This window comes from Triplophysa rosa, linkage group LG2 (assembly GCF_024868665.1).
Source record: "Triplophysa rosa linkage group LG2, Trosa_1v2, whole genome shotgun sequence".
Taxonomy (NCBI): Eukaryota; Metazoa; Chordata; class Actinopteri; order Cypriniformes; family Nemacheilidae; genus Triplophysa; species Triplophysa rosa.
In genome coordinates this window covers 25,254,060-25,268,632 of record NC_079891.1, presented here as the reverse complement: position 1 = coordinate 25,268,632, position 14,573 = coordinate 25,254,060, and the positions used below count along the sequence as shown (strand labels likewise).

The following is a 14,573-nucleotide window of genomic DNA, read 5'->3' as shown; positions in this document are numbered from 1 at the left end:
TCAGTGGGGCGGAATATTAGATCTATGACTATATATGAGCCAATCTTCACATGACCACTGCTTACATCACTGTTTTTGCACCAGTAAATAAAGTCACTGAAAACTCACACATGACTCTCCGCATAAGACATACAGCACTAAGCGAGTATCATTACGTCACAGGCTGTCTGCATGTTTCCTGTTTCGCTTGACACTCTCAGGGGCGTGTTCAAACAGGTCACAAACACTTTAAACCTCTGTCTCATTTCCTGAAAGTCCATGTGTAGATCTTAGACTGCCCTGCTTAAGGTGTGGCCTAAACCACAGGTGATCTACAAAACTTTGCCTAACCAACGGCATTCTTTTTCAGGCATTCTTGTGACAATGGCAGGAAAACATCTCATGTTGTGGATCTTCACTCTGAGCGTTTCATTTGATCCCTCAGGTAAGATACTGGATACACCAGTTGCCTCCCTTAACAATGACTGACCGACTGATCTCTGCACTGCCTTCAACAGTATTACTGCACTGCACTGACAGTCTAAAGTGTTATGTTTTTAAAGTGTAACGTTTCCATTTAAAAATGCAACTTTAGTATAGTTGCAGATTGTAAAATGATAACTATAACTTAAATTGTGTTTTAGAATTTGTTTGTTGGACTGAATCAGATTTGAAGATGGTTACATATATTGAACGCAGATTACTGCACACAAGTTGCTGTTTCGTATCGCAGCAGATTCTCTGCTGTGTTTCATTTTAGTATCAACTTAGTCTCAGATGTTTCTTTTAAAATGGCTAGGAGAAATAAAAGAGAAACAAATTAGAATTGTTAAAATACATTAAGAGTATTAATGCGTAAAATGAATATTTGTTTCTTTTGAAACGCTAATGATGACATTTGTGAGATTTCAGCGTAGTTTTTCTCAGAACAAAAAGAGGCAAACGTTTCCATTTTAACGCTTCTCTTCACTTACAATTTTAAGTTTTTGATCACAGCAATCTCTGTAATTTTGAATATGTGTAATAATTTTAAATAATCTTAATGGTAAATAACAAAGAAATGAAGCACTGGTAACACTTAAGAGCGGGGGTGCTCAATCCATGAGGCAGTTGAAAACCAATGAGCACGCCTTTCTGCGATGTCATTGTGAAAGTTCTGAGAGTAAATCTGTGTTATTGTTATACTGATGCATGCTACACCCCAACTCATATTGAACATGCTTGCACCTGTGGAGTTCAGAATATGAATTCTTTTCCGAAGTTTCAGTTGTTATAAATCATTTCGATTAGTATCTCTTTAATCTTAACTGTCAGTTGTTGCTGTTAGCAGCAGTAAACTAGGGCATGTTGAGCTATTGTTTGGCTTGGATTAAAATTTAACTACAATGTTCATTTTTTTGTTTACCGAATAGCACCCTTTTTAAATCACAGTAAGACAAACAGATCATGTGCTGTTTTGTTAAACTAAGTGAAACAATTTCCGCAAAAGCTTTGTGCAAAAATATCCATTTATGTTTACTGTATGTTGCGCATACATCTCACAAAGACAGAATTTTATATGTATGAAAGTTCATAGGACAACTAAATTAATAAATGTGTATCCACTGGAAATATTGGATAACAATGATAAGTACATCCAGTGCACTTGCATCAATGTCTCATTGTATTTTTGCACTTTGATAAGCTGTGTGAGTCAGTGTCTGTAAATTTCTCTTTGTTCTTTACCTGCTATACTGTAGCTGGTCACATTTCTGAGATCGATGGAAAAAGGGTCTATGATGTAGTTCGACCAATCAGGTTACATGACCTGCAAAAAAGAGATTTAACGGTGAGTTCTCTTTCTCTCTTGCTTTAAGGGTGCTTTATTGGCATGACAAAATGTACAGTACATTCATATTGCCAAAGCATTTGCAGCGGGGATCTGCATCTCTCTCTCTCTCTCTCTCTCTCTCTCTCTCTCTCTCTCTCTCTTTCTCTCCTGTATATTATTCATTATACTAAATCAATTTCTGGTCCCCGCAGTCAAGACCTGACACAGTCCAATATGCTATGACGCTGGGTGGAAGAGACATTGAAATGCATCTTCAGAAAAATGAGTAAGTTTATCTCTCCTTATAGTCATCATTTTTTTATAAATTCAAAGCATATGATACTCAGATTTGCTAAGTCTGCGAATGCTGCAACCCAAAAACTTCCTTATTGTCACATGCAAGGCAACGTGCGTCACACAAAAACTTTGGCTGTCTGTTACTTATGTGTGTTTATCAACAGTGATATACTGACAGACGATTACAGTGAGACCCACTATACTGAAGATGGGGTTCTTGTCACAACCACACCTGAGGATCTGGTAGGTGATATATAGTATTATACAGACTTGCAAAGGATGTGCTTTTATTATGCTCATTATCTTGACTACAGCTGATACACATCATTATTCTGATATATTGTGGAAGATGATGGTTTCATTGTCTTTTCCTTTCACAGGACTTATGTTACTACCATGGGAAAATTGTGAATGATAGCGAATCGACAGTTAGCATGAGCACTTGTGATGGACTCCGGTAAATTACATAAATGTTTTTTTGCAAAACATCACAGTATATTTTTATATATATCAGTGTTTTTTTTGTAATTACATTACAGGAAGTTACAATGTAACTTGTTTTACTACATAGATGAACGTAACAATAAACATGCAATTCTGTTGATTCCTCTGGTACACTTACTGTAACCAAACCTTAAAGGAACTGTTCACCCAAAAATAAAAATCATTTACTCACCTTCGAGTTGTTCCAAATCTGAATAAATGTTTTTGTTCTGATGAACACAGAGAAAGATTTCAGAAGAATATTCAGAATATTCAGAAGAAGGCTTGCAACCAAACAGTTCCTGGCCACCATTGACTACCATAGTAGGAAAAATTACAATGGTAGTCAATGGTGGCTAAGAGCTGGTTACAAGCATCAATACATTTTTACAGATTTAACTCGAGGGTGAGTAAAGACAGAATTTTCATTTTTGGGTGAACTGTTCCTTTAAGATCATAGTAAAACCACTGTGGTCTTGTCTTTGCAGAGGCTATTTCCAGACAGCAGAGCAGAGGTTTCTGATCGAGCCGTTATCTGAAAACGCTGATGGCGACCACGCTGTCTTCAAATATGGAGACATAAATGAGGATAAACCTGCGGTGTGTGGAGTCACCAACACTAGCTGGGATGAGAGTGGGGACGGTGTCCCTCCACGCTTAAGCAAATCCCGCTCTCGTTTTTCAGTACGTTTGCATGTGCATTTTTCATTATCTTACTTTTGACCATTTTTAGCCAAATGCAAACACACAAAAAATGTTTTACAATTCAGTTTAACATAGCGTGAATTAGGGAATCCGGGACATTGGGTAATGTTGGCTGCATACTGTAAACTTTGACTTGACAAGCAAGTCATTGGTAACATAACCAAGTTATCAGTTATCATTTGATAATGTGATGTAAAATATGACATTTGTTGGTGTGTAATTTTCCAGTGAGACTACAAATGAAGTACAAAATGTACTGAAGGATACTAACATATTCTGTTTTCTGTCCATTCATTTACTTCTGATTAGGGGCCAACTTTGTTTCAGCAACAAAAATACATTGAGTTGTTCCTTGTGGCTGACCACAGAGAGGTAAGAACTGAAAGCACACCATTCGAGCCAAACCAATTGCATCAAAGTACATTTAAAACCCTAATGTGTGAGATAATGTCCTGTGTGAACAAGTGGTGCAATGTTTAGAAACCCTTGACTAATACATCCTGTGACTGATGTTCCCACAGTACGTGAAAATGGACAGAGACCTCAACAAGCTGAGAAGCAGGATATTTGAAATCATGAATTATATTAATAATGTGAGTCACTGATAACATACTGTACAGTTGAAAGTCCAGCGCAACAACATTACTGACCACAAAAAAACGTAATCTGCATAAACAAATCAAATTCTCTTTCTATCGGGTGTGCAGGCATATAAGGAAATCCACACATTTGTCGCTCTGACTGGTTTAGAAGTATGGTCGGACAGCGATAAAATAACCGTGTCCTCTGCTTCTGGAGCAACCTTGGATGGCTTCAGCAAATGGAGGAACAGTGAACTCATTAAAAGACAACGCCATGACAACGCCCAACTTCTCAGGTCAGCTCCATAACTTCATACAGATTAAATTAGCTATAGCGATCTGCCATCATTAACTGAATGTAATCTAGCAGGACTGGTTGCAAGATTAAATTAAAACAATATTGCTTTTATAAAACGGTTATTCCATATGCGTAGCAAGGTTTCATAAAATAAAGTAAATAAAGTGATATTTAGGCTATGTAAGGCAGTCAGCCGTTATATATCGGGGTATTTATTATGGCTTAGAACTCGGCTCAGCCAATCAGAATCAAGGACTAGAACTGACCATTTTATAAATCGATTTTTTTGCCCCTCAGTGCAATTGACTTTGATGGAGCAACTGTGGGCCTGGCTTACATCGCAACCGCATGTGGAGGTCTTTCAACGGGGATTGTGCAGGTGACTAAAAATCTCTTGAATAATTCAAAAGTTATAAACTTGGAAAAAATCACTCCACGAATCATGGAAATGCAATGTTAGCAAAAATATAAGTGAACAGAAAATAAAGATTTCACAATAGTGGAAGACGTGTAGGAACATTTTACATGTAGCACCACAACAATCCACCACATTTTCTCCATGGTGTGTCTGCATATAAAGACTCAAACTACTTTGAACTGTGTATATTGGTTTATTGTTGCACTTCCTTATTCTGTTCTTTTCATTTTGAATTAATTTTAATACTTGATTGCACTATACAGAAAACAATATTTCTCTGTAAACCCACAGTCAGTCACACTTTTGATGAAAAAAAAAACTCTTCATTTTTGTCATGAATTGTTACTTTCCAAACTCACAGGATCACAATTCAAGGGCCATAGCAGTGGGAGCCACAATGGCCCATGAGATGGGACACAATCTTGGCATGAATCATGACAGCAACACTTGCACTTGTTCTCACAGCAGCTGCATTATGACACCGGCTCTCAGGTATTTATATGACAGTTTTTCCAACTTTATCAGCTTATTAAAATGATGCATTCAAACACATTAATTACACGATGTATAGGCAAATATGTCACAATTCATCAAGGCAATCCCATCTGTCTTCGCTCTTTATTCTTTACATGTCTTTATACTGTATGAAGAGTTCATTTGCAAAAACAGATAACTTTCAAAAACATGTTTTTTATTGTGCATTCCAAGTAAAAGCAAATACTGTACAAATTTTGGCACTATTGTAAATATTAAATAAATATTAATATTTGATCTCTAATCGGTGTCGATGGCCTCATGGTTAGTGCGCTAATATATACAGTAGTGTCACGTTGACGCTAGTTTGATTCCTGTCTCAGCAGGTCCTTTGCCGATCCCACTCCCCTATCTCCACCCAAAAGCTTTCCTGTCAGCTCTCTACTGTCCTATCATAATAAAGGCATACAAAGCCTGTAAATAAAATTTCATTTTTCCTCTCTCTCCAGCTATAACATCCCTCAGCACTTCAGCAGCTGCAGTACTGGTAACTACGAGCAGTTCTTGAACACCAAAAACCCAGAATGTCTTCTGAATGTGCCTAAAGCTAAAGATTTGATTCAGCCTGCCGTGTGTGGAAATGGCTTTGTGGAGACGGGAGAAGAATGTGATTGTGGAACAGTGCAGGTAAACTGAGGTTAATAAGTTTACGAATTGAACAGCAAGTGATTTCTATAGAAATACATTTGTTATTGTTTTATATTATAGCTATGTAGTTTATTTAGACTTTCCTTATTTTGTTAAAATTGTTCTATGACCCAAAATGAAAAAAATGCTGTTTCAAAATGATATGGAAAACAATGAATTCTCTAAACCAGTGGTTCTCAAACTTTTTCATTGCAAGGCCCCTTTTGTGTAGGGTGCATTGCTTTGTGGCCCCCCCAAATGAAGACGAATTTAATTAAACTTAGGATTTAATTAATTCAAAAACATATTCAGTTACACAATGCAGGAACATGAATTATTGTTGTTGGTGGTCTTATTTTTCTGATATTTGATTGCATAAAATGAATGATAAGTTTCTATATTTCATAAAATGCCACAAAATCTATGTCCCCCCTTTTTGAGAACCACTGCTCTAATAATAACATGTTTTATTTTGGACATGTTAGTTCAGTAAAAGTACAATAGTAACATTCTCGCAGAAAAAAGTACAGGCAACTCCTGGCAGGAATGTTTATAGCTTCCATTCTTTGACGGTAAATTATTTTAGACAAAGTGTAGCCTTGAGATTTTGTTTACCCCATTTATTCAATACGCAATATCTGAATTCTGGCAGCTCTCTGAAGTGAGAAATCCAGCATTTAGAGATGGAATGCATGTAATATTGCTGCAGATGTGTGTATACATGCACTCCATTAGTTTAGCGCTCCTTATTTGGTTCAAATAAAGCAGGACACAATGCCTGCAGCATGCTTTACTGAGCCCTTGTGTTCTTTCATTCATTGCATGCTTTAACACGTGAACTATTTTCCTTAAACTTCTCTAGTGCAGCAGAACACTTTTATGTTTAATTTATTATGGGTGCATGCAATGTGTTGACAAAACTAAACTATTCTAATATTTTTAAGACAACTACTCCAATATTTTTTAATAGGAGTGTACAAATCCATGCTGCAATGCAACCACCTGCAAACTGTCAGAGGGCTCACAATGTGCAGCAGGGGAGTGTTGTGAGAAGTGTAAGGTAAGATTCAAAGACATCTCAAGTTATTTAAAAGAATCCATGTATTGCATAAAGTAAAACATGAACTATATATATATTTCTCGCCATCAGATCATGTCACCATCACATGTGTGTCGTCCTAAAAACGATGAGTGCGATCTGCAGGAGTACTGCACTGGAAAATCAGCGGAATGTCCTGAAGACGTCTTTACAGTCAATGGACTCCCTTGCAAGAATGGAAATGGCTACTGCTACAACGGCCAGTGCCCATTAAGAGAAGACCAGTGCTTTAAAATGTGGGGTCCAAGTGAGTATGCCAGTACATCAGTCCTGCACTGAAATTTGTTTGTTTGTTTTTTGATAAAAATATTGTGTTTGTTTTCTACAATAAAGCTGCCGATTTGGCTCAACAATTCTGCTTTAATCAAAACACAAGAGGACTGTACTATGCCTACTGCAAGCGTATTGCCGGCGATAAATTTATTGCATGCCAGAAACAGTAAGACTTCATGTCCATCTTTCCATGTTAATGTATATATTAGTTATGTTCAAATATTAATAATACAATTTCGACGATCAATAATTCTCCTTCAGAGATGTGATGTGTGGAAAACTGTTCTGTGAAAATGGTAATGGAAGTCCCAATTACGGAAGGCTGGTACAATTCAACGACAACAAATGTAAAGCCACTTTCTACAGTAATCCTGAAGAAGATTACGGCCAAGTCGACAGTGGCACCAAATGCGGGGAGGGGAGGGTAAGATTGATTTTAAGATGCACACTAGATCTAGTTCACACAAAATTCTTACTGCGGGTGAATTGCAGACCTTAGAATGTATATTTATTTACAATTGAAAGCTTGTTATTCAAGCATCAAGTATATTATTATTCTCTGTCCATGTTTCCCTTATCTCAGGTTTGTAGCCAGAACGAGTGTGTTGACCTAGAGACAGCTTACAAAGCAACCAACTGTTCAGCCAAGTGCAAAGGACATGGGGTAATACTCTAAATACTTTTAAACATTCGCTTCTCCTTTTCCCACAAAATGAGATAAATAGGCCTAAACTTCTAACGCTCAGTGGCTTCCCATTCAGAATTCAGATAAATTGCCTTGTGTAAACTTTAAAATGTATACTTTGTGCTTTACAAATAAATTAGCATATTTCTCATGACACTATTTGTAATAAAGTAAATATGCAAACATAAAAGCAGAGAACTTGGTATTGCACTTTATACTGTAGGCCTATTGATACCCAAGTTCTACATTTTCAGGTAGTTCATGTGTCATAAATTTGTTACATAAGATAAAACAGCCAGTTATGTCGTATTCTGAAATAAAGCCCAGAAAAAAATTAAGAAACCATTTCAAAGACCATTTTCCATTTTTTTGAATTTACTATTTATAGGTATGTGCTTATGTAAAATGATCATCTTTGTTTCTTTCTATGAACTACTAAAAATATTGTTTCCCTTTGCATTTATTTGCAGAAAATGAAATAACAGAAAATATGTTTTGTATTTTTTCAGACATAAAATACCGCAAAGAAAATAAGTTCATATTCACTTTTAAGCAATATAACAGTAATATTTGTAGCCTACATGTATTTAGGAAAAGTAACCTATGATAATGATATATGATAACCTACATTTTTATCACAGTTTTCATAATGTCTTGTCATGCTGTCAGTCTTTCACATTGCTGTTGGATGACTTTATGTCACTCCTGAGGATTAATTTTGTTGAAATTCAAGAGACACTGGACTGGAATGGCCACAATACATCTAAAAATGCTACGTATATTCAAATTTGGAATGGTCCCTTAATTTTTTCTGCGGCTGTATGTTGCATATCTGATTTATTTTATGAATCCATGAAATTCCTCAGAATAAGCTTTTTATTTCAGATTTCTGTATGGGTTATGACTATTTAAAGTCTACTAATGTAACTTTCCTTTACAATTTTGTCCTTTTATGTGTTTTTGATATTGTCAGTATAAGTACTGGTGTAACTTTCTGTGTTACAAGCAATAGTCTAAGTGTAAGTGAATATGTTACAGGTGTGTGATCACAGACTGCAGTGCAGATGTGAGCCTGGATGGCTGCCACCAGACTGTGAAACACAAACAGAGAGTGGTTTGTCTCAAGGTAAAACTACAGCTAATGCATTCAAACTAGTCCGACATTAGTGCAGCTGTTTTACACTGACCTGGACACCATTTTCAGGTGTAAGTATAGCCATCGCTGTGATTGTCTGCGTCCTGGTTGGGATTATTTTAATTGGACTGGGCATCTTCCTGTTGAAACGGAGACAGAGAGGATCACAACCACCTGGGTATGAGTGCAGTAACACCAACTCGTACACACTGGGAAAAGTCAATAAAACAAATTAAATGAATGTTGTTGGTTTTTTACAATAGACGTCCAAGCCAAGGGAAAACTCATGTAGTTGACATTCCTGACCTCAGGCAACAGAGACTGATGACGCCTCACCAGAAACCTTCCCCGGTAACGTACAAGCATTAAAACTAATGTAAAACATGCTCAAAACGTTTGCGGATTTAAATTCATGCGTGTAAGCTTTGAAGTCATTCATATGCAGTGTATTATGAACCTTGAGTAAATTCTTTCTACATCATAGGTGAACAAACATTCAAGTCACATGACAATGAAAACATGCCGTGTCTAGAATGACCCAAATGTAGTCAAACTATACTCACATGCTATAGAATCTACATTTTCTAAGTCAAGACAGTCTAGGTCAAAAGTCAACAGGCAGATACTTCATTTAATTCAGTATGTATTCTATTGTCACAGTATGCTATTTCGGATGCAGGGACATGGGCTTTGAAAAGTGCCACCCAAATTTCCTGTTTCAGTAGGAAAGCATTGCCACAAAAAGCGAAGGGTCTTCTAAATATTTTTCTGCTTAGATGATCTTTAGTCAATGGGAAATTTGATCATAACAGCATTATATTGACATCTTTTCTAGGTAATCAAGCCTTCAGCTCCTCCTCCGCCTCCGCCTGTCCAGTCAAAACCTCTACATAATGACTTCAGAACAGCACCACAGGTAACACATTAAACTCCACAGCATGTTTTAAAGGTGTATGAAATTTAGCAGCATCTAGCAGTGAGGTTGCAAATAGGCCCTTTTCACATGACGCCACGTATCTTCTGAAGCAGTGTTTGTTTACTACCGCCAGCGGGAGATGTAATGTTATCTCTTTTACTTGTTTATTAGTGAAGGTTCAGCGGGTATTTTTTCCTCACGACACGACCAAAACTTCTTCTTGGTTTTTACCGGCAACTTGCATCCATGCACTTCTGCCATCTGCTGGTGATCGCCAACTTCTCTATTTAGTCAAGTCATATTCTTGCTATAAGTCCTGGTAGCTAGATTCCAGTTGTTTTTGTTAAACATACCTGCATTTTACTGAGAAATCTCCGGTATGATGGCGAACCGGAACTTGGAATACACTGCTTTGCGAAACGCGGAAGTTAACTGACGTCATTGTGAAAACGGTCTATTGCAACCAACAGCTCACCCCACCCCTCTCAGCACTGCAGTGGCTGACACGGGAAGATGTTAATTTTTCTGGCATTAAAAATGTTATCTTTTTTTATTCTTAGGCTCTCAGACCACCTCCTCCTCCAAGAGTGTGACGTCCAACAACTGTGAAACATTTAAGCAGAAGCACTATGGGATGGTCAGTCATTCCAAAACTTGCAGTAAAGATTACAAGTGTTTGAAACAGACACACAGAGGTTTATTGAACTCTTCAGGAAAACATGTCTGTAAACAATATGCTTTTACAGTGTCCTTATTATACTTATTTATTTGATGGTGCAAAGGCAGTGAATGTGTGTTAATGTATGTAAATATGTACAGTTTTTTGTAAATGAGCCATCCTTTTAAATAATGAATTGTAATGAATTGTATGATCTGCCAGCAATATAACTGATCCTATTAATCTTTTCAGTTTATTCCTCGTGACATCTTGTGGCCAACTGTAAAGTCACAACCTCTTATAAATGTTTTTGTCTATAAAAAGTCAATATGATTTTATTTTATAGCAATATGAACCAATGATATAAATGACCCCGTCCTTTGTAACAAATACACATTCATTTCACATCATCGTAATAAAATGTTTACAAAGATTAATACGAAAATGTATCACTGTTGTGATTGTATTATTTATTAAAACTTACAAATGCAATACTATTGTAAGATACACACACACACACACACACACACACACACACACACACACACACACACACACACACACACACACACACACACACACACACACAGCCTAAATTACATTCAGCTTCTTTTCAAAAGAAAAATATGACCAACCGTGTGGTCTTGAATATTCCATTGTTTTTTTTCTAAAATTATACCCCGTAATATAAAACATTAATGGTGGCTTTGCATTACATGATGTGTTCAACAAAAAGACAGCTCAATTAAATCCCAATATTTTATTTTTCAGTATTACATGATTGTGCATGAATGTCTATACATTCTGACAGAGCAACTGAGCCTTGGAGTCTGTCAAGGCCCTGAGACTCTTCATTTTAGAAAGAGAAAACAGAGCAGAATGCAAACAAAAATATTGTGACCAGAACATAAAGGAATTTTGAGATCTGAGCCGCCTCTTAAAATGTCCATAGACCACACAATCTCTTACACCATTAGAAAAAAAGTAGGATCTCTGATCAGCTGATTAATCTCAGTACACCACATTTTATTTGACTTCCAGTTGGAATACATGCAAATAAATGTAACATAATTTGTGACATCTAGATGACTGGCATTTATAGTGTACACAAATGTTCCCTTTAGAGTCCTTAGACATACTGCATCAATTCGATCTTGCAAAATGCACACAAACTTTAGGAAATGTTGGTAGGCTGCACTGTAATCACATCTTTGTTTCGCTCTGTTAAAAGCTGTGAGTACAACAAACATCTAAAGATTCGGCTGGATATGAGCATTAACAAATTGGTCACATTACTGGATTTGAATTTGCCTTTCATGAAATGAAAAATCACAATTTTAAATCTGTCTCAAGTAAAGAACTGGTCCAATGAAAAACGTAAATGTTCTAAATAACCCACAAAAAGTCATTAAACATCTAAAACTTTTGTCTAAAATTCTACACCTGACATTTAAAAATCACTCTAGAAATCCGGCTTGTGGGGATGACCCTGCAAATTGGGTGCATGCTTGTGTGCATATAAAATTAGACTTTCAACAACCTGGCAAATCATGATCTGCTTTAAAATCAGACTGTTGTTTGGTCAAATTAATAGACATTCCATGTGATGCTTTATGCTATTCGTTCCTACTTTCCTCAAAGAAGCAAAAAGTAGTTATTAAACTCAACAGAAGGTGGCGGCATAACACAACCTTCTGTAAATCGTAAAACCATCCGCCACATAAAAAACCGCACCCCAATACCTCACGTAGTGTTACAACTGAAACCACTTTGTTAAACATATATTAAGTTCAACATGCTTTGTTAATGTCTCAAGCACAAACCAGATACAGTACAGAATAATGGTCTGTGTGAACAACCAATGGCAGTTAATCCCGTGCTCTCCATCTCTGTGAAATACGTTTACAGGGACAGTGGGACTTCCACGTTCGCAACGTCTCGATCGGTGAAGCATTACCCCTAGTTCACACTGCACGCGTGAGCTGCGCCGTCAGCATAACTACATTATCACTGCACCTGCAGATTCGCGAAGGTATTCACACGCAGTCGCGATTGTCCAGTTCATTTTCAAAGGGAAACGTAAGCGGCAAAAGGCGGGCCGCTTCGTTGGCGGTGCGCAAGCGGTGTTCGTGCATCCAAAATCCTAAAATTTCCACGGGCACGGCTCTTTGCGACAGGCGCAGCTTAAGATACAGATATTTTCTTTTTGTGAACGGCAGTGGCAGCCACATCGGCTTAAAGGCGGCTGCCACACGGCAATTTCACCGTGCACCGCGTACCGTGTGAATGGCCCATTAGACTTTGGCTTCTGATCAAGTTGATCAAACAATTTCAAGTTTCCAAAAACGTCCTTGGCTGTCATATACGATGTTATGAGCTTATAGACATGCTAACAGCTCTTACTGTATAGTCTATTAACAAATACGACTTTTTGTTGCATGAATGAAAGAACTCATTTAACATCTTTTCACTAAATATAGCAAAAAGAGGTGTGGCAGAACATAAGAAATCTGGGTCTTGACGTCTCTAGAAATCTGTCAAGTGATTGCTTCACAGATACCAAAAATAACTTGCAGTGGTTTTCAGAAGTTGAATGCATTTTGATAGGGCTTTCATCATTCTTATTTTAAGTTTTTCACAAGCATAAAAAAACAAATTCTATGTAGAAGTGCTGTCATGGCTACTTACATGTGATCTGTCACCAGGTAAAACCCAATTGCTGTTTTACGAAAACAAATGCAAATGCTAGTTTTTACTGTAGAAACAAACACATTAAACCCAAATCAGATATTTTCATGTCTGAATCTTAGTCAAAATTGAAGAGATAAGGAAATAAAATTAAAGTTTTTTTATATAAAAACATTTAAAATGAACTGTTTTCCCTTCGCTTTGTTTTCTTCTAAATCCCTTTCAGGCTTATTTAATGACACAAATCAGTACAGTATATTTAGTCAAACAATCCCTTTCCAAATACATGACATAAAATATTAGAAAAATGGGATTAACTAGATCTGATCAGCATCTGAAACCCACACATCTTACCTCAAGTTACAAAACTGTCATTGCAGTTTAAAAGTTGACACATTGTGATTTGTTCTGCACACTTTCGAATGTTCGTCTTTAACATGTTGCTATCAAATACATCTAATACATGTCATGTAATAAATAAAATCTCATGTTTGTAGTTAGTTGTAAATGAATTGTCAGATTCATGTATTCAAATGAATTGTCAGATACAATTGTCATTCCTCTCCACATCCCAGGACCTCATCCGCAGGGTCGGGCAGTTGAGGAGACTCTCATGGAGAACATGGCAGAAAAAGAGAAAATGCTATGGAGTAGAGGAAAAGTGCAAAATCTCCCCTTACGCGTTCCCATCTGTGCCGTTTTTCTCGTTGACAGCGGTACCGTCGGGTTGCTGGCCGGCCTTCCGAGGAGGCATCCTTTCATTTATGCGGTCCAAGCCACGGGCTTCTTCGAAGTTGCGGATCTTCCGTTTAGGAGAGAAGCCTTGGATGGCTACCGGGAAGAAAATCAACTGATTTAAGTATGGGATTGTTAACAAACAGTGCTAAACTTTCCCTCACAAAGTTAACTTTAAAAAAGCATGTCTTATACGGACATTTCTGGGGACATTAAAGGAACAGTTCACCCAAAAGTGAAAATTCTGTCTTCATTTACTCACCTTTAAGTTATTCCAAATTTAGAAATTCTTTGTTCTGATGAACACAGAGAAAGATATTTGGAAGAATGCTTGTAACCAAACAGTTCTTTTCCAAACTTTTCCAAATATCTTTCTCTGTGTTCATCGGAACAAAGAATTTTATACAGATTTGGAAGAACTCGAGGGTGAGTAAATGATGACAGATTTTTATTTTTGTGTGAACTGCATACGACACAAAACGTCTACTGTCTACCTCATGTCATACTGTGTGTGTCCAGTAAATTAGTACTACTGCCACGGAAAATAAAACAACATTAACATAACATGACAGTCAAAACAATCAATGGTCTACAGGAACAGGAAATACAGTGTACAAAGAGGGCGGCAATGACTGTAAAGCAAGCATATTCC

General features: G+C 37.0%; 2 protein-coding genes across 3 annotated transcripts in view; one reads left to right on the top strand and one right to left on the bottom strand.

The window, feature by feature from the left end:
• The first annotated feature begins 201 nt into the window (after window positions 1-201).
• adam28 (ADAM metallopeptidase domain 28) lies at window positions 202-12,739 on the top strand. The gene is made up of 22 exons (XM_057323988.1): window positions 202-424; window positions 1,719-1,807; window positions 2,002-2,075; window positions 2,251-2,329; window positions 2,467-2,543; window positions 3,058-3,253; window positions 3,584-3,646; window positions 3,796-3,867; window positions 3,982-4,151; window positions 4,451-4,532; window positions 4,933-5,063; window positions 5,555-5,732; window positions 6,703-6,792; window positions 6,883-7,078; window positions 7,165-7,270; window positions 7,366-7,528; window positions 7,688-7,768; window positions 8,828-8,915; window positions 8,994-9,102; window positions 9,188-9,275; window positions 9,760-9,840; window positions 10,401-12,739. Exons 1-22 carry the CDS (start codon window positions 364-366, stop codon window positions 10,431-10,433), a joined length of 2,307 nt encoding a protein of 768 aa, XP_057179971.1. The 5' UTR covers window positions 202-363; the 3' UTR covers window positions 10,434-12,739.
• A 126-nt stretch (window positions 12,740-12,865) lies between these two features.
• The window catches only part of ppp3cca (protein phosphatase 3, catalytic subunit, gamma isozyme, a), a 37,195-nt gene continuing 35,487 nt past the window's right edge, over window positions 12,866-14,573 (bottom strand). For both annotated transcript variants that reach the window (XM_057323996.1, XM_057324005.1), the window contains one exon: window positions 12,866-14,017. In XM_057323996.1, coding sequence (XP_057179979.1) covers window positions 13,863-14,017 — 155 coding nt within the window. In that variant the 3' untranslated portion in view covers window positions 12,866-13,862. The remainder of the gene's footprint in view (window positions 14,018-14,573) is intronic.